At 37.6% G+C, this 26,903-nt stretch overlaps 1 protein-coding gene and 1 pseudogene across 1 annotated transcript in view; one reads left to right on the top strand and one right to left on the bottom strand.

The window, feature by feature from the left end:
- Positions 1–331: 331 nt before the first annotated feature.
- ZFR (zinc finger RNA binding protein) overlaps positions 332–26,903 on the bottom strand; it is an 83,368-nt gene continuing 56,796 nt past the window's right edge. The window contains exons 16-19 of the mRNA XM_029941039.1: positions 26,452–26,547; positions 8,839–8,950; positions 8,629–8,726; positions 332–1,930 (exon numbers count right to left, since the gene is read on the bottom strand). Of these exons, the coding sequence (XP_029796899.1) occupies positions 1,751–1,930; positions 8,629–8,726; positions 8,839–8,950; positions 26,452–26,547 (486 nt within the window). The 3' untranslated portion in view covers positions 332–1,750. The remainder of the gene's footprint in view (positions 1,931–8,628; positions 8,727–8,838; positions 8,951–26,451; positions 26,548–26,903) is intronic.
- LOC115293248 lies at positions 20,916–21,246 on the top strand (annotated as a pseudogene).

Raw genomic sequence — 26,903 nt, 5'->3', positions numbered from 1 at the left:
GCCCTCTTGACCTCTCTCTTAAGAAAACTGTGAAAAACAAAATTCTAAATTTTTACTGGGCCACAAATTATTCAAAAGAGTAAAAGGAGACCCAGAAACAAACAAACAAAAAGACTTGCCCACATTACATAGTATATGTGACCAAATTGGAAGAAAAGCGCAAGTCTCTTGTTCTAGTTCTCTGGTAGTCGTCTCTACAGTTTCCTGGTCCTCTAAGGGTCCAGGGAAAGATTCTGACCAAATCAAAAAGTTGAGCCAATGTACTACTGACTTATAAAACTTTCTGGAAATTATGTGCTCAGGCAGCATTAATAAGACGTAAGTACTCAATAAACTTGAATATGGTTTTACTGAAGTATAAGTCATTTCAAAGCAAAAGTAGTCATGAGTCAATTCTAACATAATACATTTAAGTCATTATATGAATTTAAGTTTTTATTTGTGTATTTCACTGTAGTGCTGTGACAACAAAATGACATCTGTGTACCAGAGCATACATAATCAACAGTAAGATGTAACTTCTCATTACACCACTGCTAGAATATTTAGCTTTTTGTAGGACACATAAGCATGTAAGATGGCCACACCAAATAATTTTCTGGTTTTTTTCCTTAGATAATCTTAAATTTTTATCAGTAATACTTTATCAACCTCACCATTAAGAGAACTGTAAATTATATGGGTGATGGGCAGGGGGAGGAATCATTCAACTGTGTTACACTGTAATAGTTTGCTAGAGTAATCTCACACACACCAATAAGGAACTGTCATCATAATTAAGGGCTAGTTACTGTTGTTAGTTGCACAATGATAAAGTTCTTCTGAAAATATTGGTTAGCCCACTTATATATGAAAAATGCCCTTTCCACTTATGCAGAAGAAAAAAATATTCAGAAAGTTATTTTTGGCCTTGCTATGTCAAAAAGTCAACTGTACAAAGATCTACGTGTCAAACCTAAAATTATAATTTTAAAAGTCTATTAAAAACAAAAATGTCATGCATTTTTATTATCAATTATGCAGAGGCTTTAAAACTGTTGCAAGACCATATAGTATATATTAGCTTTTATACTGCTAATGCACAACTAACAGCAAACTTGATTAGATTAACAGAAATCTGTCTTAATTACACCTTTATATATCACACTAGAGACAAATGCCACAAGATCTGCAGAAACATTCAGTTCTGAGCACTTAAATGGCAGGATAACTTTTTGTGTTGAAATCCATCACATACAGAATAAAACAAAAGGAAAAAATTCTGCAGTTCCACGTTACAAAAAAACGTACTGCTGTAAAATATTAAGAGCAAAGGATATCATCTATAACACAAAGTAACATCTAGTGTCAAAGAGCAAACAAAACTAAATAAAAATATCAAAATACACATAGCAACTGAAGCACAAATACTGCATTAAATACAGTAAAGATTTAATAAGACTAGTTAATAAAAGACACAAAAATAGGGGGAGCTAGGGAAACCAGTAAATAAAACCAAAATCATGGGGAAAAAATCTGAACCACTGCTTTTCCCCTAGCTGGAGCACAATTTTGGGGGGCAGGGGTGTCTTTCCATTCATATAATCCCTAACACTGTACATTAAGATATTAATGTCACAGAAAAACTTGGTTCTTCCATGAAATTCTTTAAATTCTTGATAAACTTTTCAAAGTAGACATTATCATGAATGAAAAACAACCAACAAATGGGCACCTGTTGTTTTTAACACTGCAGATTTACAGAAACTTTTTAAAAGTTATCGTAATCTTTTTTGTCTTTTTTCCCCTCAGCTTCAAATCCATCAACTCCATCGCTATCCCTTCTTCGTTTCCTGTTGTTGTGGATGTTAAAACGTTGGCTCATTTGGGGTAATGGATCCATGCCTAGAACTTTGTGTATCTGGCGGAATGCAAGGAGTCTCAATGCAAACTGCAACATAAAGAGCCAGAATTCAGAGTTAATATTAAAGACCAAAATATTCATTAACTAGGTTTATGTCTCCATGTAACAATACAAAAAGGCATATTTAATGAAATAACTTGAACAATATTAGTTTTACAACTGAAATACTGTCTGTTCTTGTGTTTATATCTTTAGGCTTTTCTGTACACATGCTATTTTGCTTTTTAAAACTTAAAACATATTTAAAAATTTTTTTTAATGTTTTTACCCATTTTTGAGAGACAGAAATAGAACATTACCAGGGTAAGGGCAGAGAGAGGGAGACACAGAATTTGAAGTAGGCTCCCGGCTGTGAGCTGGCAGCACAGAGCCCTATACGGGCTCAAACCCAGGAACTACGAGATCCTGACCTGAGCTGAAGTCGGACACTTAACCAACTGAGCCACCAGGTGCCCCAAAAAATAAATCTTAAAAAAAAATTCATGATCTCAGGGTTTGTGAGTTCAAACCCCATGTGAGGCTCTGTGCCGACACCTCGGGGACTGGAATCTGCTTCAAATTCCGTGTCTCCCTCCCTCTCTGCCCCTCTCCTGTTTGTGCTCTGTCATTCTGTCTCTCAAAAGTAAACAAACATTAAAAAAATTTTTAAAGCCTTGAAACAATAATAGCAAAAGGAAATGTCTCACTCATGGAGTAAATCCCTGTTTGGTTTATAGTCATGTATTTTCCCATTTTTTCTGTGGATGAACATGTGCATAGGCCTCACATATATACACACACTTCCCCATGTTTACAAAAAGGACATTTCTTTAATTTGTTACTTCATGAACTAAAAATAAAAATTTTGTTACATGGATATATATGTATAGGCATACACACCTCAGGCACCAATCTCCTAAGATTTCACAAGACATAATCTATTCCTCAAGTTTCTGGGTTATATACCCCTTAAACTAACTCAAAGAGATGTAATCATCTGATTATATGGTAAATTTTACTATATGGTTATAACCTTCAATGTAACTGTTCAAACTTATTTTTTTAATGTTTATTTTGGGGGTGGAGAGAGGGAAGAAGGGAGACAGAGGATCCGAAGATGGCTCTATGCTGACAGCAGAGAGTCTGATACAGGGCTCAAATTCATGGAATGTGATATCATGACCTGAGCTGAAGTCAGATGCTTAACTGACAGTGAGCCACCCAGGCACCCTTAGACTTTTTTTTAAATGTTTATTTTTGAAAGAGAGAACAGGGAAGGGGCAGAAAAAGAGGGAGACAGAGAATCCCAAGCAGACACTGTGCTGTCAGTGCAGAATCTGACGACTTGGGACTGTGAGATCATGACCTGAGCTGAAACCAAGAGTGGTACCATCGAGGTACCCCAGACTATTTTTTTGAGATATAATTAACATATCCTCAGAATCACACTTTTAAAATGTACAATTCAATGTTAGTATACTATGAAGTTGTTCAACCATAACCACTAATTTCATAATATTTTCACACACAACCTTCCCCCTGCCCCCCAAAATCCTACGACCCAATGACAGTCATTCCTCAACCCCTCCACTCTTAGGTAGTGACAACTGGTAATCTGCTTTTCTATGTCTACAGATTTGTATACTGTGGACATTTCATACAAATGGATTCCTGTATTATATGGCTTTCTGTGTCTGGCTTCTTTCACTTAGCATAAGGTTTGTAAGGTTAATCCATGTTGTAGCATGTATCAGTATTTCATTCCTTTTAATAACTACATAATATTCCACTGTCAGATTACACTGTAATTGTTTATTCACTCACCAACTAATGAGTATTTGGGATGTCTCCACCTTTTAGCAATCACGCATAATGCTGCTATGAACATTCCTGTACAAGTTTCTGTGTGGACATGTTCCATTCCCTTGGACATATACCTAGGCCCTAGGAGTCCAACTATTTTCCAAATGGCTGCTATTGAGAATATTTTAAATACCTGTTTATTTTAGTTAAGATACAGTTGTTGGTTATAATCATCGGAGAATTTATTATTCTAAAACTTTTCCCAATTATACAATTTTAGTTCCTTAGAACTTTGTGCCACTTATATAGGCTTTTGAAATCCTGAAAGTCCCCAAATCATCTGTGTTAATAAGGACTTGATATGCCATTCTATTTAGTTTGTAATTCTGGATTTTCACCAGAAGTGGGTGCTTCTCTATCTCCATTAAGCTATAAGGCAACTTTCTGAAGTGAGAACTAGGAATATCTACAAATTCTCTATTGAGAGAGACTTATGAAAGATAAACAGAGTTTTTTTCTGTATTAACAGAGACTATCCAAAGATATCTGGTATATAATAATGAATATTAATACATTTCTACCATAGGGCAGCCAGGTGGCTCAGTCAATTAAGAGTCTGACCGTTGGTTTTGGCTCCAGTCATGGTTCATGAGTTCGAGCCCTGCATCAGGCTCTGTGCTGTTAGTGTGGAGCCTGCTTGGGATTTTCTCCTCCCTCAATCTCTCTGTCCCTCCCCTGCTCACGGATCACAACTGTGCACTCTTTCTCTCAAAAAATAAACTTTAAGGGCACTTGGGTGGCTCAGTTAAATGTTGGACTCTTGGTTTTGGCTCAGGTCATGATCTCACGGTTTGTGGGATCGAGCCCTGTGTCAGGCTCTGTGCATACAGTGCAGAGCCTGCTTGGGATTTTCTCTCTCCCCTTCTGTCTCTGCCCCTTCCCCACTCATGCTGTCTCTCTCAAAATACATTGCTACCATAGGGATACTGCTGATAATTACCAGCCTATTCTAATAATAGGAGTTTTTCTCTTTTTCTGAGTAGGCTTCACCTTCACACCCAGCACAACGCCCAATGCAGGGCCTGAACTCACAACCCTGAGAAGGAGAGCTGAACTATAAGATCAAGAGTCAGAAACTTAACCAACTGAGCCACCCAGGCACCCCAATACTAGGAGTTTCTAAATGAAGAAATACTCTAGTAAGTAAAACTAAGACAGCATCTGAGGCTAGAATGAGCATCTTAAAGCCTCTTCTTCTGCATGCGGTTTCTATGTATTTCTAATATTTAACAGGAGAGAATTCTGCCACATAATTGGCAATTACTTAGTGGCAAACAAAATTTGAGGTTTGATACTGAAATAATTCCCAAAGATATCTTGAAATTTTAAAATTTCATCAAAGATTTAAGGTTTACTTTACAATTCCTCTTCTGAGAGGCAACGGTTAACACCTACAGGAGTGATCTAAATAGATGACCAAGGCTGTATGTTGCAGAAGCAACTTGAAAAGGATCGCTGTACCAACATAAAGATAAGCATTATAGGGCAAAGGGAGGTGGGAATAGACCCAGACAGAAACAAAGGAAGGAACAGAATTATTAACATAGGGTTTGCCTGTTGAACATCGGACTCTTGATTTCGGCTCAGGTCATTACCCCAGGGTTCCCACGTCGAGCCTCTACATCAGGCTCCATACAAAGTGTGGAGGCACCTAGGTGCCTCAGTCGGTTGGGTGTCTGACTCAATTTTGGCTTAGGTCATGATCTCGCAGTTCATGAGTTTGAGCCCTGTGTTGAGCTCTTTGCTAATGGCGCAGGGCCTCCTTGGGATTCTCTTTCTCCCTCTATGCCCCTCACCCACTTGCTCTCTCAAAAATAAACTTAAAAAAAAAAAAGTATTAACATGAATGCTACTGCAGGCCACTAATAAAAATATGGGTGTAACTCACACAGCTTATTCAGATTTTACCAGTTATATATACACTCCTGTGTGTGTTTAGCTCTATGCAATTTTGCCGTATGTGTTGCCTTGTATAGCCACGTCACCATCAAATTAAACTGTACCATCACAGTAAGACTTCCTTTATAGCCGGAACAATCCCTACCCCCATCCCAAACTCCTAGAACCCTACTCTGTTCTCCATCTCTATATTTATGTTACTTTATGAATGTTACAGAAATGGAGTAATGCAGTTAACTCCTTCACTATTAACAAGGACATCTGTCACTACCTCTTAAAGCCAAACCACCTTCTTTGAAGTCACATTTAAAAAAAAAAAATGCCTTTCAATTTAAGTACAAGGAAGAAAGTCACTTAGGGTAACTATCTTCATCCCAAAAAAATTAAACCCAGAGAAATAAAAACAAAACTTGTCTAATACACATGAATTAGTAATCATAAAAATTCTGTTAAGATATTCATCAGATTCTTATTCCTTAATATACTTTGGACACAATTTACTTTAATCTCGACATCTTCTAAAATCTAAATTATCTTTGCCAGAAGAGACAACAAATCAAGAACTTAAGTCCAACAACTTAATGTCTTAGGTCTTAAAGTATTCCTGTTCATAGCTAGTTCCCTTTTCTCCCCTTTGTACATTTTTGCAATTAAGAAAAGGAAAGCTATACGAGTTTTAGAATTTCTTTTTCATTCATGAGGCTTACATAGTTTTTCTTTTCCGTAATTATTCTTCTAATAAAATTGTTAACTGATAATAGCTAACATTTATTATGATCCTTCCATATATCAGATACCGTTAATACAGTTATACACATTAACTCATTTAATCTTCCCAATAATCCTGCTTGAGACATACACTGCTTTGGTCTGTTTTATAGTGCTTTATTCAAACTCTCAGAGAGTCTTGACTCTAGAGACTACATTTTTAATTAACAACCTTTCCAGTGGCAGGGGGGCTAAATTGTAATAATAATTACCATAAACTACACAGCATATCACTTCTTAAAACCCAAGGACATACACAGTTCCTTTACTGATCATGATATAGAACCAAATACTCAGATTTAATAAGACACTGAAAATACAAAGGTTTTTTTATTTAAAATTTTTATGTTTATTCATTTTTTTTAAGAGATAGCAAGCAGGGGAGGGGCAAAGAGAGAGACATACACACAGAATCCAAAGCAGGCTCCAGGCTCTGAGCTGTCAGCACAAAGCCTCATATGAAGCTCGAACTCATGAACTGTCAGATCATGACCTGAGCAGAAATCGGCTGCTTAACTGACTGAGCCAACCAGGTGGCCTGTTATACATAGATATTTTTATATTTATATAATACACTTACTTAGACTTATACACTATAGTTAAAATACTGCAATTTAAGATTAGTGAAATCTAGTTTAAATTATATCTCCTCCAAGGGCTTACCAAATAAGCACAAGAAAAATTATACATTCCAAAGAAGGTATCCCGATGACTAATAGCACATAAAAAGATGCTCAACATCACTCATCATCAGGGAAATACAAATCAAAACCACAAAAAGATAGCACCTCACACATCTGAATGGCTAAAATTAACAACACAATGAACAGCAGGTGTTGGTGAGGATGTGGAGAACCTCTTACACTGTTGGTGAGCATGCAAACTGGTGCAGTCACTCTGAAAAACTGTGGAGGTTTCCCAGAAAGTTAAAAATAGAACTACTCTACAATCCAGCAATTGCACTACTAGGTATTTACAGAAAGGATACAAAAACCAAGATCTGAAGGGGTGCATGCACTCAAGTTAAGTGTCTAACTCTTGGTTTCGGCTCAGGTCATGATCTCATGGTTCCTAAGTTTGAGCCTCAAGCTGGGCTCTGTGTTGGACACGTAGAACCTGCTTGGGATCCTGGCTCCCCCCTCTCTGCCCCTCCCTTGCTTCTGTGCTTGCGCTTTCCCCCTCACTTTCTCTCAAAAATAAACTAAAGAAAAAGTTCTAAAGTATAAAATGAAGAATGAAAGCTTGCCTTTTGCAGCATGGATGGAGCTAGAGTATATTATGCCAAGTGAAGTTAGTCAGAAAACGGTAAGTACCATATGATCTCACTCATATGTGGAATTTAAGAAACAAAGCAGATGAACATACCGGAGGAAAAAAAAAAAAGAGAGAGGGAAACAAACCATAAAAACATTCTTAACGGTAGACAACAAACTGACCACTGATGGAGGAAGGTGGGTGGTAGATGGGTGGTGGGTATTAGGAAGGCACTCATGATGGGCTCTGGGTGTTGTAGGTCAGTGATGAATTACTACATTCTATTCCTGACCAATACTGCATTGTATGGTAATGAACTAGAATTTATCTGTGTATGTATGTGTTATTTCTTTTTTAAATTTGAGAGGGAGAGGGAGAGAGAGGGAGAGAACACGGGGGGCATGAGAGGGAGAATGAGAGGGAGAATGAGAGAGGATGAGAGAGAGAGAGAGAGAGAGAGAGAGAGAGAGAGAGAGAGAATCTTAAGCAGACGCTATGCTCAGCATTAATACTGCCACAGGTTTCAATACCATGACTCTGGGATCATGACTTGAGCTGAAATCAAGAGCTGAGTCCTGAAATGAGTGAACCACCCAGACACCCCAACTAATTAGAATTTAAATAAAAATCTGAAAAGAAAAAAAAAGTACTATATAGTGATTTCTTCTAAAGGACAATTACAAAAAAGGACAAAACCTTGGGGCACCTGGGTGGCTCAGACAAACATGGGACTCTTGGTTTCGGCTCAGGGCATATCTCATGGTTAGTTAGCTCGTGTCCCGCATAGGGCTCAGCACTGACAGTGCGAAGCCTGCTTGAGATTTTCTCTCTCTGTCCCTCCTTTTCTCTCTCTCAAAAATAAAAATAAAATGAACATTAAACACACACACACACACACACACACACACCCCTCTTAAGGACAGTGACCCAACAAAGCTTTGGGATTAGGAATACACTGGTACCTGTGCACTGGAAGTGATGTCTTCACGCTGTTGGTCAGTCATTGTTGCCAAGGTATCAAATGGATCCTTCTCACAAGGATCCAGAAGGCCAGGACTACCTACAAACAATCACCATAGGGGAAAAAAGGCATTAGTATTATCCATTTGTAAAAGAAAGAGTTCTTATTCAACTATCAAATGCACAGACATTAAGAATGAACCAAAATTTACCTTTAAGAATAATCCCTGAAGAAATGCACTCAAAAACTCTTCTCAGTGCATCTCCAGGGCTCTGAGGACTAGAAGCACTACTGATCGCCTTCTCTACTAGTAATTCCATGGCCTAAAAACAGAAACAAAAAATATGTTTAGTAACTTATAGACCAAAGGAATTACTCATTTCCAAACATCAGAATAACAAGTTACTTAGGAAGTTGTTAACATTTTTTTAAATACTGAAAATGTTACATAGAAGAAATCACAAAAACAGAAAATTACATATAAAAATAATCAAAATGAAATAAAACAAGTAATGAAAACAAAACTCATGAATACATAATTTACACTTTAAAAAGATGTTGCAATTTATCCTTAATGAAGAAAAATGCAAAATAAATTAATAAGAGTTTGCTGGTTTGTTTTTACTTTTAATTATTGCTGGTCTTTCCTATTAAAATGGCAATCCCTAAAATTATTTAGATATTTAGGGCTCATATGTTTGTTCTTTGCTATCTACAGTTAGAGAAGATCAATATCCCAAGTAAAGAAGACTTGTTTTTTCTTCAAAAACAATGTATATTATCTAAATTTTCATTTAATGCACAACTGCACTTATATTACTCCTAAGGAAAATACAAATTATGCTTTCACTGTAAATAAGTTACATTTGAGAGACTCAAAATCTAAACCAATGAATAAAAGACAAAAGTAAAACTATAGATTTAGAAAGTCGTCAATCCAGAATGTTTTGAATGGTCTCTGATTAGAAAAATCTGCCTTCAGGGCATCCAACTTCAGTTTAGGTCATGATCTCACAGTTCGTGGGTTCGAGCCCCACATTAGGCTCTGTGCTGACAGCTGGCTCAGAGCCTGGAGCCTGTTTTCGGATCCTGTGTCTCCCCCTCTCGCTGATCCTCCCCTGCTCATGCTGTCTCTCTCTCAAAAATAAATAAAACATTAAAAAAAAATTTTTTAATCTTTCATTTAGATTTTAAAGCTTGAGATACAAATCACATAACATCCATTCGTTTAAAGTGTAAAATTCAGTGGTTTTCAGTATACTTACAAAGTTGTTCAACCAAAATGACCATCTAATTCCAGAATATCTGCACCGCTCCCTCCCCCGAGAAACCTCCATACCCAGCAGCTATCATTCTCCATTCTCCCTTTCCTCTAACCCGTGGCAACCACTAAACCACTTTGTATTTCTACAGATTTGCCTATCCTGGACATTTCACACAAATGCAACAAATATAAAATATGGCTTTTTGCATTTTGTCATAGAATCCATTGTTATTTGTATGCCTAAGAAGCTTATGGAGTTATACAATCTGAGATTTACTATACCTACCTATTCACCCCTAGGCCATTAGTCAGATCTTTTTTTTTTTCATGTTTTTATTTATTTTTTTGAGAAAAAGAGAGCTCGTGCGAGAGCGCACGGACAGTAAAGGGAGGGGCAGAGGGAGAGGGAGACACAGAATGTGAAGCAGGCTCTAGGACCTGAGCTGTCAGCACAGAGACCAATGGGGGACTCGAACTTGTGAACAGTGAGATCATGACCTAAGTGGAATTGGACACTTAACCAACTGAGCCATCCAGGTGCCCCATTAATCAGATCTTCAAATAGGAATAACTAAAAAGTCTGGACATGTGGAGAAGCAGTACCAAAAAATTAGGAATAAATTGTAAGAGATAGAAATTTAAAGAGATAGTACACAATTAACAAATACAAAAAGTGGTAGCTGGCAGCTTGAGAGACTAACAAAAATGAAAACAGTGAATGTTCACATGATAAATGCAACTCAATGAAAAAAAATTAAGATGGTTTAGTTTACTTGGAAGAAGAACGCAGGAAGATGTTCAAGACATTCTGTTTAAGGATTTTTGTTTAAAAATTTTTAGAATTTTGGGGCACCTGGGTGGCTCAGTTGGTTAAGCATCTGACTTCAGCTCAGGTTATGATCTCAGTTTCTGAGTTCAAGCCCCACATCCGGCTCTGCACTGAGAGGAAGGATTCTGCTTGGGATTCTCTCTATTCCTCTCTCTTCCCCCTCCCCTACTTGTTATTTCTTTCTCAAAATAAATAAAAATAAACTTAAAAAATTTTTATCGAGTTTTAAGAAATCAGCTTGTTAGACAACTCTATGAATGCGTCATAAATAGCTCTCTTCTTTTAGACAAATCAAGTATTATTTTAAGATGTTCAATAGACTGAACTCATTGAAGAGAAGATCAATATCATTTATTTTGAACTTCTGTGCCTAGCATAAGTAGCCAACATATAGAAATTAGTCAATAAATGTTTAGGAAACAAAATAGTTTTGAAAATAATGTGAGAAGAATCCTGGTCATAAGAGAAATTATGGGTAATATTTATCAAAATTACTGATGCTGTGCTCAAAATACAAAATTGAGTCACAAAATATCCAACTTTCATAAATATAGTTGACCGACCCTTGAATAACAGGAGTTGGACCCGTATGGGTCCACCTATACATGGATTTCGTAAAAATAAATACATTAGAGGAGTGCTAGGCTGGCTCAGTCAGTAGAGCACGCTCTTGATCTCACTCTTGGATCTGAGGGTTGGGAGTGGAGATCACTTAAAGATAAAAATTTGGGGGTACCTGGGTGGCTCTGTCAGTTGAGTGACCAACTTTAGCTCAGGTCATGATTTCATAGTTTGTGGGTTTGAGCCCTGCATTGGGTTCTGTGCTGACAGCTCAGAGCCTAGAGCCTGCAGTCTGCTTCAGATTCTGTGTCTCCCTCTTTCTCTGCCCCTTCTCAACTTGTGCTCTCTCAAAAATAAACAAAACATTAAAAAAATTTAAAAAAAAACTAAAAATCTTAAGAGAATTTTTTAGACATCTGTGATAATTTGAAAAAAACAGATGAGGGGCACCAGGGTGACTCAGTCAGTTGAGCGTCTGACTCTTGATTTCAGCTCGGGCCATGTTCTCATGGTCATCGGCTTAAACCCTGTGTTGGGTTCCATGCTAGGCATGGAGCCTGCCTGGGATTCTCTCTCTGCCCCTTCCCTGCTCACTCCCTCAAAATAAATAACGTAAACATTAACAACAACAAAAGAAGACAAACCACATAGCCTTGATATATCAAAAGAATTTTAGAAAAGTTAGGTATTACTGTAAGAACACAGGATGTAATATATACAACGTATGAAATGTGTTAATTGACTGTGTTATTGGTTGAGTCTTCCTATGAGGAGCAGGAGTAGTAGTGAAGGTTTTGGGCAGTCAAAAGTTATACATGAATTTTTAAATGTGTGGGGATTGGTGTCCCTAACCCCTGCATTATTCAAGGGTCAACAGTACCCTTCAAACGTTTCAAGTACTTTTAAAGAATGTTAAGAGAAAAAAGTATTAAATAATCAGCTATAATCTTGGTATGACAAGATACAGAGTGTGTTTCAAGTAATTCAAAGTTTTATCAAAATCTACTTATTAATAACTAATGTTAAAAAGTGAGGATTTATGACTTATACTTGCAAATAAAGGTAGAGACTAAAAACCAATAAGGAAATAAATTATTTATGAAAAATCAAAAGTCAATACATAAATACCCACAATAAAACTAGGTCAACTGTCTGCATTCTGAGATCATTTGTTATGAAGCAAGAAATTTATATTAATTTTCTATAGAACATGGTTATTTTCTAAGCAGATGTCTATAGTTGGGAAAGCAACAAAAACAGTATACACATGATTTATAAACTCTGAAAAATATGCATTCGAAAGTAAAAAGACAACACCAAAGATAAACAGAATCAAATCAGAGAGATAATATTTAGACTATAAAGAATCTTAGTAGCTAAAGTTATGTAGACAGAAAAACTCCCCCTATTAAATGATTTGAGATCTATAATTTTTTTAATTTTTTTTTTAATGTTTTTTTTTATTTTTGAGAGACAGAGAGAGACAGTGCGAGAAGAGGGTCAGAGAGAGAGGGAGATACAGATTCTGAAGCAGGCTCCAGGCTCTGAGCTAGCTGTCAGCATGGAGCCTGATGCGGGGCTAGAACCCACGAGCTGTGAACTCATGACCTGAGCCGAAGCCGGATGCTTAACCGACTGAGTCACCCAGGCGCCCCTGAGATCTATAATTTTAATATTAGCTTTAAAAACTAATCATGGGGGTCGGGGGTGTCTGGGTGGCTTAGTTAAGTGTCTGACTCTTGGCTTCAGCTTGGGCCATGATCTCAGAGTTCATAAGTTCAAGCCCTGCATCAGGCTCTGTGCTGACAGGGCAAAGCCTGCATGGGATTCTCTCTCTGCCCCTCCCCTGCTTGCCTGCTTGCGCTCTCTCTCTCTCTCAAAAGAAATACATAAACTTAAAAAAAAAACCCAAAAGAACAAAAAACAAAAACACACACTCATGGCTTCCTTTCTGACATTTAAGACGCTGAAGTGAGGAGATGTAGTGGGTCCTCCAGTGTGAAACTCCGGATTTCATTGGGTCTTCTAGTAGGAGCTATGATCAACTGTGCTGAAAACACAGGAACCAAAAACCGTGTATTGTCTCTGTGAAGGGGGGGGAGCAAGTGACGACTGAACAGACTTTTTGGTGCTGTTGTGGGTGACATGGTGATGGCCACAGTGAAGAAACGCAAGCCAGAGTTCAGAAAGAAGGTACAACTAGCGGTGGTAATTGGTCAATGAAGGTCATACAGGAGAAAAGATGTGGCTTCTTTTTCTTTCTTTCTTTTTTAAATGTTTATATTTTTGAGAGAGAGCGAGCGAGAGCACAGGGGGAAGGGCAGAGAAAGAGGGAGACACAGAATCTGAAGCAGGCTCATGACCTGAGCCAAAGTCAGACACTTAACTGACTGAGCCACCTAGGCGCTTCAATGGTGTGTTTTTCTATTTTGAAGGTAACATCAGGGTCATGGTAAACAATAAAGGTGAAATGATAGATTCTGCTATCACAGAAGCAGCTGCCAAAGAGTGTGCAGAGTTGTGGTCCAGGATTTCATCCAATGCTGGCAGTATTGCATGATTATTTGGTGTATTTGTTAAAAAAAAAAAAAAAAAACAAATAAAAATTAGTTGCCCCCCCAACCCAAACCACTTATGAAGTCTATTTCCTCTTCTGATCTCTAGTTGTATTGATAATGCTTAGAATGTGGCAAGCACCATGCTAAGGACTTTATTTTTCATGCTGAGCACTTTATTTTTTTTAATATTTATTTTTGAGAGAGTGAGAGCGAGCAAGCGAGCAAGTGAGTGAGCAAGCACAAGCAGAGGAGGGGGAGAGGGAGACACAGAATCTGAAGCAGGCTACGGGGCTCGAACCGACCAACAGTGAGATCATGACTCAACGTCAGATGCTTAACTGACTGAACCCAAAAGCCCCATGAGCTAAGCACTTTAAATGCATGATTTCATTTAATTCTCATAACTAGATGGGGTCTGTTATACCCTAATTGCTATACCCCAAATGTATATCCTTTATCAATGGGTGATCCAGACCAGTAACTAGTTTCCTTGGGTAGTTTCTTTTCTTTTTTTTAAGATTTAATTAATTAATTAAATTATTAAGCAGGCTTCATACCTACTGTGGAGACCAATGGGGGGCTTGAACTCATGACCCTGGGATCAAGACCTGAGCTGAGACCAATAGTCAGATGCCCAACCAACTGAGCCCCCCAAGCTCCCCAAAAGATTTTAAGTAGTCTCTACACCTGATGTGGGGTTCAAACAACTCTGAGATCAAGAGTCGCATGTTACTGGGGTGCCTGGGTGGCTCAGTTGGTTGAGTGTCCGTCCGACTTTGGGTCAGGTCATGATCTTGCTGTTTGTGGGTTCAAGCACCACATCTGGCTCTGTGCTGACCGCTCAGGGCCTGGGGCCTGTTTCAGATTCTGTGTGTGTCTCTCTCTCAGCCCCTACCCCACTCTTGCTCTGTCTCTAACATAAATAAAACTTTAAAAAAGGAAAATTAAAAAATTTTCCTGCACTGACTTAAACACCTTATGAGACTGTGGTAACACAGTTACTTTCATTTGGTGGCAGTGTAAATGGGTAAATCCTTTTTTAGCATACAACCGACAGCTCAAAGATTTACAACAGGGCTACTGTATTTAACATAAGCACAAAAAGTAACACTAGAAGTTTGGTTAAATAATAGAAATAATAACAGTTATTCTCGTCATTAAAACTAATGCTTACTGAGTGCTTATTATAAACTAAGCACTATTCTAAGCTCTTATCCACATTAACTAATTTAAATTCCCACAATCACCTTTTGGTGGCAGATAGGACTATTATTCCCATTTGATAGATGAATATGTTTGTAATAATAAAATAGGACTTTATGAATACCATTTACAACAAGCAACTGTACACACAAAAAACATTTCTATATTCTAGTTGATACAAATAAATATTGACACACGCATGACAGACTTTCATTCCCAAGTCCATTCGCAGGATGTTACGTTTTTCTATTACATTTATGCAGTAACACCTTATCTCAGACTCAACAATTCTTGGCAAAAATTGTCATGTCTTGTGAGAAAAAAAGTTTTACAGCTTTTAGTGATTGGGGGTGTGTGTATGTTTAGATGGTTTTTGTTGGAGGGGGTAGCTAAGTGCTGCAGTATTATTTTTAAACTAAAGTGAATGAGACAATACACTTCAAGTATAATTTGCAGATTCTTTTGCAAGCTAAGACAATATTATTTCTTCGCCCTGAAAGTCAATGTCCTATCATTTAAAGTGACAGACAGGGGGCTCCTGGCTGGTCAGTCAGTAGAGGATGTGACTCTTGATTTTGGGGTGAGTTTTATTGAACCCCATCTCAGGTGCAGAGATTACTTAAAAAAAAAAAAAGTGATAGACAGGAACTCTTACTACAAAGCCACCACCACTAAAATCTAAATTACTTATACTCTTGGAAAAAAACACAACAAATATGTAGAAAGAAACAATCACATATTTCAACAGCTATCTGAGCACAAAGCAGAATTACAGCAGTTCTCTCAGGCTCTTCTTTGAGAACTGTGCTTTAACATTTGACAGATCATTCTTGTTTTAAACCACGTCTGGGTGGTTCCATTGGTTAAGAGTCCAATTCTTGATCTTGGATCTGGTCATAATCTCATGGTTCATGAGTTTGCACGTGTTAGGCTCTGTGCTGACAGCACAACGGCACGGAGCCTGCTTAGGATTCTCTCTCTGCCCCTCCCCCACTTGTTCTCTCTCAAAAATAAAAAAATTTTTTTAGAAAGGTAAAATTCATATATATATGTATAAATATATATATATAAACAAATAAAATCAAGTACTTTAAAGCGAGTAAATTCACTATGTTGTTCACTATCCAATTCAAAGCATTGTGTAATTTCAGAGTAAAACCTCTTATCCATTAAGTAGTTTCTCTCATTTCTTCCCTCCCCCCACTCTCTGGAAGCCCATCAATGTGCATTCTGTCTGTATGGATTTGTTTATTCTGGTTATTTCACCCAAATGTAATCGTATAATGCAACCTTTTGTGTCTAAGGCTTCCTTCACTTAACATAGTATTTTGGAGATTCATTCATGTTGTGATAAGTCATTCTTTTTGTAAAATATTCCATAACCTCATATACTGTTCAGAAATATAATATATAATTAACATTTTAAAAAGTTAACCAAATGTCCTTTGTAAATTATACCAGGCATACCATTCTAAAGGAAGTTCCGATACTACATAGCAACTCTGATGCCAGACCAACCTGACAATAACTCTACCCATATTTTCTTTCTTTCTTTTTTTTTTTGAAGAGCAAAGGCTCTTTAAAAAAATTTTTTTTTTTAATTTATTTTTGAGAGAGAGAGAGAGAGAGAGAGAGAGAGAGACAGTGCGAGCAGGGGAGGGTCAGACAGAGGGAGACACAGAATCTGAAGCAGGCTCCAGTCTCTGAGCTGTCAGCACAGAGCCCAACTCGGGGCTCAAACCCACGAACTGTGAGATCATGACCTGAGCTGAAGCCGGACACTTAACCAACTGAGCCACCCAGGTGCCCCTACCTATATTTTATTTACTTCATCACCATGGGTTTAGGACAAAAGAACTACTCTGAAGGCAAAGTACCATTTTCAGTACTCACTGTAGTGGTAAAGGAATGCCTAAAAGCAGGCACTGTTTAAGATTTATTCAAATAATCTGAATACTAAATAAAACTGAAGACAATAAAGTTCATTAAAATTTCTAATTTCTTTTATGAAATCAAGAAAAGTTACTCTTTGCTTAATGTGATAGTACAAAGCCAAACTTCACCAGCTCTGGCCCACACATGACTGATTAAGAAATATGTTACAAAACACACCATCCAAGCAAAAATGTAACAGCTTCAACCAAAAAGAAGAAAAAGTCACTGAAAGAACATTCCAAGAAACGGAGTGCCTGGGCAACTTTCCATGTAGCTGCTAACTTGGTTCTCTAGAGAAAAGATGGGGGTGGGGTTGGCAGTTGAGTGAAAAAATTCCAAAAATTTTAGCACTAGCTTTCCAACCCAGAGAGGTAGATCTAACAAGTCATATTGAAGGTTATCCCAGGAGAAATTTTCCTAAACATAAAAACTCCTTTTTCCTCTCTTTCCGTCTTAACAGAGAAAGGAATAGAATTCACCATTCTGAAGACTCTTGCAGAAGTGAGGAAGGGAAGAACAAAAAGAATCCTAATTATTCACATCTAATTATCTCTAAATAGACATTTGGCTAACATGTAGTTTTTGTTTTGTTTTAACATGTAGTTTTATAAAAGAAAAATAAGATAACATCTTTCAAAGGAATAAGGGTAGGGAAAAATGTATTACCAAGGATAACTGTAAACTCTCAATACAAGTGTCCCAAGGTGGCTTCACATACCCAAACACTCTGTTGGTTCAGGGAAATGGAAGTAGTTTCTACAAGGAGATGGTGAATAGGCCCAGGTTAAAAAAAATAAAAAAATAAAAAGGCAAAAAAAAAGCAGATTTTGCATAGACAAAGGCTCTAGGTGTCCACCCTGGGCTTGAACACTAAGCCTTAAGGTGTATTGATGGAATCCACCTCACACAATAGCACAGCAGATTCAATCAAGACACAGAAGAGAGCACAGCCTCTGTCTATAATAAGGCTGGATACAGCAAATCCATATATCTTTGCAATAAACAATCCTCAAAGCAGAGCTCACAGGAGAAGAAAAAGGAAAGGGATTTAAAAAGGCATGGATAGGGGCGCCTGGGTGGTTCAGCTGGTTAAGCGTCCGACTTCGGCTCAGGTCATGATCTCATGCTTCGTGGGTTCAAGCCCTTCATCGAGCTCTGTGCTGACAGCTAGCTCAGAGCCTGGAGCCTGTCTTCATATTCTGTGTCTTCCTCTCTCTCTGACCCTCCCCTGCTCACGCGCTCTCTTTCTCTCAAAAAATAAATTAAAAACATTAAAAAAAATTTTTTTTTAATAAAAAGACTTGGGTAGGTTCAAAGACAATTGTCGTTTGGATGTCGTAGCACAGAAACAATTTTGTAAGGGAACTGACAACTAAGGAGATGAAAAAACAAGAACAAACTAGGCGTGACATCTCTATATTTGGGTGGAACATATCATGAAAAAGATGAAAAATCTGTTCTCATGAACTTTCAGTGATGTTCATGTGTCAACACAGGTTCACTGCTTATAGCTAATGTACCCCTCTGGTGAGGAATATTGACAGGGAGGAAGTGAACGTGTGATAGCAGAAGATCCAAAAACTACTCTGAAAAATAATGTCTATTAAAAAATTTTTTAAAGCCTATTCTGGAAGCTCCTGGGTGGCTCCGTCAGTTAAGCATCCAACTCTTGATTTCGGCTCAGGTCATGATCTCAGGGTCTGTGGAGTCGAACCCCATGTCAGCTCTGTGCTGTGTGTACAGCCTGCTTGGGATTCTCCGTCTCCTTCTCTCTCTCTGCCCCTCTTCTGCTCTTTCTCTCAAAAATAAATAAATAAATGTACACAAACAAAACCTGTTCTGAAAAGAATCTTAGTTTTAAACTATAAGAAGAGCAGGACATAGCTAAAAACCAGGTCACTGCCAAAGAGACAATCACAAGGGATAAAAGAGGAAAGTGAACAAGATTTAAAATTATTACAAAGATAAAAGATGAAAGGCAAAGGAAATTCAACATAAGGAAAACTGGTGTCCCTATAATAAAGAATCCTATTAATCAGACATTATGAGGGGAGGCTGGGTGGTTTTAAGTGTCTGACTCAGCTCAGCTCAGGTTACAATCTCATAGTTTGAGAGTTCAGGCCCTGGTCAGGCTCTGTGCTGACAGCAAGCAGCCTGCTTGGGACTCTCTCTGCCCCTTCCTGCCTTGCTTCCTCTGAAAGGCTCCACACTATCAGCACAGAGCTGGGCACAGGGCTCAATCTCATGAACTGTGAGATATGACCTGAGCCAAAATCAACAGTCGGACCCTTAACCGGCTGAGCCACCTACGTGCCCCACTATCTTACTAAGAGCATCTTTTTAATGTGCCCATAGATTAAATAGAATTCTTTTATCAGATTACAATACTATAAAAACTAGAGCTTATTTACAGAAATAAAAGCGACCTTCCTCCTTCAATCACACTGAATTTAAAAATTCCCTCAAAACTACTCTGTTTAAAGAGAATGCTAAAACAAATTTCACATAATGTAGAAAATAAAAAGAAAATATTACACCTATAGCCAAAATCTGTGTTAAAACCTCTACATAATTAAAGAGTGAATGAGAGTGGGGGCATGGGTGAAATACGTGACAGGGATTAAGGAGTATACCTGTCTTGATGAGCACCTCGTGATGTACAGAATTGTTAAATCACTCCGTTGTACACCTGAAACTAATATTACACTGTATGTTAACTATACTGGAACTAGAATTACAAAGAATGAATAAAACAAGTATCCATCTCAAAAAGTTTGTAAAAAAAAAAAAAAATTCAATAAAATAAACCTCCCAAAAAATAGAAAATCAGAGATGAAATTAGAAAGAAATAGGAAAATGGTAGATTTGGAAATAAACCCAAAGAGGTGATTCTGTGAGAACAGGAAAAAATATGAAAAGTAAACCACTGCCTAAATAAGACATTTTTAAATGTCAAAATACTGACATTCTGGTGTGTTTTAAGTAATCAAAATATTGGTGTACTTTTGTTATATTTACATGATTTCAAAGATCAGTTATCAGCTGAAATAGCCTCAAGGATGCCTGGGTGGAGAGCAGTGAAGTTAAAGGAAGCAGAAATCAGAATGATAATGTATAGTGCATATACTTTTATGTATTAAAAAAACTGAGGGGCACCTGCATTGGGAGGAGTTCGGACATTGGCTCAGGTCATGATCGCATGGTTCATGAGTTCGAGCCATGCATTGGGCTCTGCGCTGACAGCTCAGAGCCTGAAGCCTGCTTCAAATTCTGTGTTTCCCCTCTCTCTGCCCCTCCCCTGCTCATTCCCCCCCCACCCCTCTCTCTCTCAAAAATAATAAACATTATGGCATCTGGGTGGCTCAGTCAGTTAAGCACCTGACTTTGGCTCAGGTCATGATCTCACGGTTTGTGGGTCTGAACCCCATGTTGGGCTCTGTGCTAACAGCTCAGAGCCCGGATCCTGCTTCAGATTCTGTGTCTCCTTCTCTCTCTGCCCCTCCCCCACTGTGCTCTATCTCGCTCTGTCTCTCAAAAATAAATAAATGTAAAAAAAATTTTCTTTAAAAGATTAAAAAAATGTGAAGGTAATACTTAATACAATTTTATATTAAAATATATTAAGAATTTAGTGAATTCTGACCACATATAAATACTAAAACAACCATTTGTAATTTTGCTCCTATATGGTGCCTATAATTGTTGGCTAGTGTAATCAAATGGAGAATTACAAAGAAATTGTAAATTGAAAAATTTTTCACATAAAAATCGGAAAACCTAGCTGAATTGGTCAGTTTTTCTAGGAAAACAGAAGTTGCTAAAGTTAAGCTCAGGAGAAAATTAGACTGATTAATCACAACAGAAAAAGTTGAGAAAATGCTGCCCCTTTTACTGAAAGAGACTGGGAAATAGGTGACTGCTGTTCTTTCAGCTTCACAATGTCACCCAAGGACAAGAAGAAGAAAAATGGCAGAAAGTTGGTCAAAAAAGACAAAGACTCAGTGAACAAATCTGGGGGCAAGGCCAAAAAGAAGTGGTCCAAAGACAAAGTTCAGGATAAGCTCAACAGATAACCTGGTCTTGTTAGACAAAGCAACATTTGACACTCTAAAGAAGTTCCCAACCATAAGCTTATAATTCCAGCTGTTGTCTCAGATGTTCCCTGACCAAAACTTACTAAAGTGGTTTCAAAGCACAGAGCTCAAGTAATTTACACCAGAAACACCAAGGGTGGAGATAGATGCCTCAGCAGCTGGTGAACATGCATGAACAGATCCCACCAACTTCATATTTTGGAAAATAAAACTTTGTTAAGTTAGAGAGAGAGAGAGAGAGAGAAATTGGAAAATAATATCATCAAATGACAATAGTTTGATCCTATTAAAACTATTGCAGAGTTCAGAGAAAGAATAAAAACTCCCAAACTGTTTTTATACCATTAGTGCATTATTTATTTTCTTCTTAAGTGTATTATTTATTCTAAATCTGAAAACGAGGACAAAAATAAAACTAGAAAATTTTTTTATGTCACAAAAGAAAATTCCTAAATAGACTACTAGCAAATAGAATTTAACAGTTCATTAATATTCTCATATTATGAGAATCACCCCTGGAATGCAAAGCTAGCTCGATATGATAATTTACTTGCATATTACACAATACTGAACAGATTGAAAGGAGAAAAACTATACATTCAGGTCAATAAATTCTGAAAAATTATCTGACAAAGTTCAGTTTCAATTCTTGCTTTTATTTTTTTATTTAAGTTTATTTATTTCTGAGAGACCAAGCATGTGCAGGAGAGGGGCAGAGAGAGAGAGGGAGACACAGAATCCGAAGCAGGCTTCAGGCTCTGAGGCGTCAGCAGAGAGCCCAATGCAGGGCTCTAACTCATGGACCATGAGATCATGACTGGAGGCGAAGTTGGTTGTTTAACCAACTGAGCCACCCAGGTGCTCCTACTTTTTAAGTAGGCTTCATGCCCAGTGTGGAGCCCAAAGCAAAGCTTGAACTAAAGACTCTGAACTGAGATCAGGAGTCAGACGCTTTACCTACTGAGCCACCCAGGCGGCCCCTTTACTTTTTATTTTTCTTCCTGTAAGTTCTATGCCCAACCTGGGGCTTGAACTCATAATCCCAAAATCAACAGTTACATGTTCTAGAAAAAGAGGCTAACCATGTTAATTAGTATATTTTATACCCAGAAGCATTTTCAATACAATTAAAAACACAGCATGCATGTAAAGTATTATTTTTTATTCCCTATTTATAAGTATCAATTAAGTTAGAAAAGAGAAAGAAGGCAAAATATCATTTATAGTTATGTTTCTAAGATTAGAAAACCCAAGAATATCATATGAAAAATATACTACAAATAAAGGAATGCAGTCAAGTGGCAGGTTGCAAAATTAATACCAAAAATTAATAGCTTATATATATATATATATATATATATAAATATAAAAACAAGTGAAAAATAAAATGTGAACGGGAGGACCTCTAAAAGATAAAATACATAGGTACAACCAACCAAACCCAAAATTTTAAATGCACACAACCTATTCAAATCAAGGCAGGTACACAGCATTAACTTCAGTAAGCAGGACATCATATACTCTCGGCCAAGAAGAGTCAGTATTATAAAAGTGATATTCCCCAAACTAATCTATTAATTCAGTGAAGTACTACTTAAAAAACATCATAAGAACTTTGGAAAACTTTGAAAACGAACCATGGACTGAAAGGGGAGGGCGAGGGAGGGAGGGGGTGATGGTCGTGGTGGGGGGCACTTGTGGGGAGAAGCACTGGGTGTCATATGGAAGCCAATTTAACAATAAACTATTATAAAAAATAATGATAAAAATAAATATAAATTATTAAAAATGTCAAAAAAAAAAAGAACTTTGGAGAAACTGAACAAAGTTGTAGTCAAGTTCATCTGGAAAAACAAACATATAAGAAAAGCCAAAGAAGTTCTTCTGCGCAAGGGGCAAGAAAAAACTGGGGGGCAGAGAATAGTCTGGGTGGCTCAGTTGGCTGAACGCCCAATTTCGGCTCAGGTTATCATCTCACAGTTTGAGCCTATAGGGCTCACCACTGTCCGTGCAGAACCCACTTTGGATCCTCTGCACCCGCCTTTCCTGCTCATGTTCTCTTTCTCAAAAACAGGTAAACATTAAAAAAACATTTTGTTAACATACTCTGAAGCTTCAATAGTTAAGAGTTTAGTATTATAGAAGAAAACAAAACAGACTGAGTAATGAAAGACAACTGCCAAAATGGACTCACAAAAAAGGAACTCTGGTTTAGGACAGAGTTTCTCAATCTCCGTACTATTTTTTATGTATGTATGTATGTATATTTGTTTTTGAGGGAGAGAGACACAGAGTGTGAGCGGGGGAGGGGCAGAGACAGAGGGAGACACAGAATCAGAAGCAGGCTCCAGGATCTCAGCAGAGAGCCCGACGCAGGACTCGAACCCATGAACCATGAGATCATGACCTGAGCTGAAGCTGGCCGATTAACCGACTGAGCCACCCAGGCACTTCAACCTCAGTACTACTGATAAACAAAAATGTCTCCAGATATTGCCAAATATCTCCTGGAGGACAAAACTGCCCCTGCTTGAGAACCACTGGTTTATGATTACTGGTGTTTTTTTTTTTTTTTAATTTTTTTACGGTTTTTATTTATTTTAGAGAGAGAGAGAGACAGCATGAGCAGGGGAGGGTCAGAGAGAAAGGGAGACATAGAATCTGAAGCAGGCTCCAGGCTCTGAGCTAGCTGTCAGCACAGAGCCCAATACAGGGCTGGAACCCACGAATCGTGAGATCATGACCTGAGCCGAAGCCGGACACTCAACGGACTAAGCCACCCAGGCGCCTGTGGTGGTATTTCAAACTGGGGGTTGTGATAACAGATTTCACTGTTAAATTGTTAAATAGTACTAGAATAATTGGCAATTGATCTCAAGAAACATTTAGCTAAATCCATTTATGATTTTAAATTCTTATTTATTTAAAATTATTTTAAGCAATAAATGTATACTTTGTCTTGGTAAAAATTAAACATTACAGATCTCTATCATAATCATCCCTTTCTCTTATTCCTCAGAGATAACTGCTGTTTTAAGTTGGTGTATATCTTCTCAAAGCTTTTGTTATAGATTTTTTAAAAATGTAATACACACACCTGTGTAAAACGTAATTTTTAAAAAATTTATTATTTTGAGAGAGCAAGCAAGAGAGAGCGAGCAAGCATGAATGGGAGAAGAACAGAGAGAATCCCAAGCAGGTTCCACATCTGCCAGTGGAGCCTGACGGGGGCTCACTCCCATGAACTGTTGAGAGCATGACCTGAGCTAAATTCAAGAGCTGGACGCTCAACAGACTGAGCCACCCAGGTGCCCCAAATTATAATTTGATGGGGAGGGTGGGAGAAGGCTTCAGAAGAAAGCATGTGTGAACTATTTTTTTTTAAAAGTTTATTTAATTTTGAGGGGTGCCTGGGTGTCTCAATCGGTTGAACATCTGACTGGCTCAGGTCATGATCTTGTAGTTTGTGAGTTTGAGCCCTGCGTCGGTCTCTGTGCTGATAGCTCGGAGGCTGGAGCCTGCTTTGGTTTCTGTGTATCCCTCTCTCTCTGCCCCTCCCCCGCTCGCGCTCCTCTCTCTCTCTCTCTCTCTCTCTCTCTCTCTCTCAAAAATAAACGTTAGAAAAAAGTTAAAGTTTATTTTGGAAGTGGGGGAAAGACAGAGGGGGGGGAAGGGGGAGGGGGAGAGGGAGGGAGGGAGGGAGGGAGGGAGAGAGAGAGAGAGAGAGAGAGAGAGAGAGAGAGAGAGAGAGAGAGAGAGAATCTTAAGCAGGCTCCACCCTGTCGGCGTGCTGCCCAACCCTGGGCTTGATCCCAAGAACTGTGAGATCATGACCTGAGACAAAATCAAGAATCAGACACTTAACTGACTAAGCCATCCAGGTGCCCCATAATTTATAACCTAAAATATAAGAGAATTTTATAAGTAGAATAACAAAACCCAGAAGTCATAAAAGATTACTGGATTAGAATTTACGAAAGTTAAAAAATTCTAATACAGCAGAAATGATCATATAGTTAAAAAGTAGATGAAAAACTGGAAAAATGTATTTATTATATCGTTAAGAAATGTGATGATATCCCATAGTGAGGGTGTGAAGGAAATGATCATTCCAACAGTTTTTAGATATTTTCAATGATCCAACTTTCTGATAAATAATTAGCACATGTTCTCTGACCTTGGAATTCTAGCCCTAACAATTTATCACATGAATATAATACTGACAAAAGGTTGACAGTACTATAATGAAGATTTAATGGCAAAACACTGCAAACAAACAAAATGTCCATCAAATGCATACCATACCAGTTTAAATAAAATTTGGCCTATCTATACAAAGGGAATACATGTAGCCAATGTAGAGAATAAGGTAGATTTGACTGTGACCTTCTTAAAGAGCTCCAAGATGCACTTTGTTAAGAAAAATGCAAATAAGTAAATAGCATGAACACCACCCCTGTGTTTAGTAAACATTAAAAAGTTACATAAGTAAAATAACCCAGGGACGCCTGGGGGGCTCAATCAGTTAATATCTGACTCTTGATCTTGGCTCGAGTCATGATTTCATGGTTCATGGAATCAGGCCCTGTGTAAGGCTCTGCACTGTCAGTGCAGACCCTGTTTATTAGAATTCTCTCTCCCTCCCTCCCTCACACACACACACACACACACACACACACACACACACACAAAAGGTACAGTAACCTGGCTATTCAATTCTTACTAACCAACTCTGGAATCAATAGGTCAAATTATATTTTTAGTGGAAGACCTCTCTATCTGAATTCTTGTTATTGAGAAACCAAAAAAGCTCCAACATCAAAGGGATACTAGTACTACATATAAAAAACAGGAACATATACGATGCATACGCATGCACTTTTTTCCTGGAAGAAACCACAACAAAGTGTTAGACTTTCACTTTTTGGTGCCTTTCTGCATTATTTAAATTTCCTAATTTTATATACTTTTAGAAAATCTCTATTTCTCAATTCTTAAAATTTAAAATTTTTGCACATTTTAAAATAACTGTCAACAAAACACAGCATAGGGAGATAGCTTATTTTTAATCTTTGTACCTTTATGTAAGTAAAGGCCAACTAATAATTGCTGATATTTTAAAAAATAAACATTGTGAGAAGAGCAAAAAAAAAAAAAGGGGGGGGCAATACAAAAAGAAATACCAAGTGCAATTCTTTAAATAGTGAAATCTCAGAAAATTAGACACTCTATGATCCCTAGGATTTCTCACTAGAGAAGGAAAGAAATTATACTAGCAAATGAACATAAAGTTGATGATTAAATGTAAGAGATTATAACAACTACGGAAGCATTTCCTAAATGTTTACATTTCACACCCTAAACGTTATAGACTACTCACCCAGCTTGGAAAGTCAGACCAAGTTGGAACGCGCTGACAGAGGTCCCGGAGAATGCGTATGATAATCACACAGGACTGCAGACCATTAGCTCTAGCCTTGAGAGCAACACAAAAACCAGGTGAATTCATCTTAGAAATAATGAAAATATCCCTTGATGAAAAAAAGTTAAAATACCACTGTTCAATGGAAGCTCAGGTAAAAGTAAAACAAAAATAACCACACTTAAAATTGGATTCAATGAGCTGCCATTTAGAGCAGTATTTTATGCCAGGGTTAGTACTTAAGAGCTGGTATTTTAGGTCAAAGTAAACAGATTATACAAGAATAATATTTCTTGATCCCCTGTGAACCTTGACCTGTGTCATTTAAAACAGTAAACTTAAAAAAAAAATCTGCCTACATTAGAAATAAAAGAAAAAGTAAAGAGCTAAAAAGTTTGTCTAGGGACTGA

Source organism: Suricata suricatta, chromosome 6, assembly GCF_006229205.1.
Source record: "Suricata suricatta isolate VVHF042 chromosome 6, meerkat_22Aug2017_6uvM2_HiC, whole genome shotgun sequence".
Lineage (NCBI taxonomy): Eukaryota > Metazoa > Chordata > Mammalia > Carnivora > Herpestidae > Suricata > Suricata suricatta.
The sequence above is the reverse complement of the archived record's forward strand: the minus strand, read 5'-3'. Positions and strand labels throughout refer to the sequence as shown.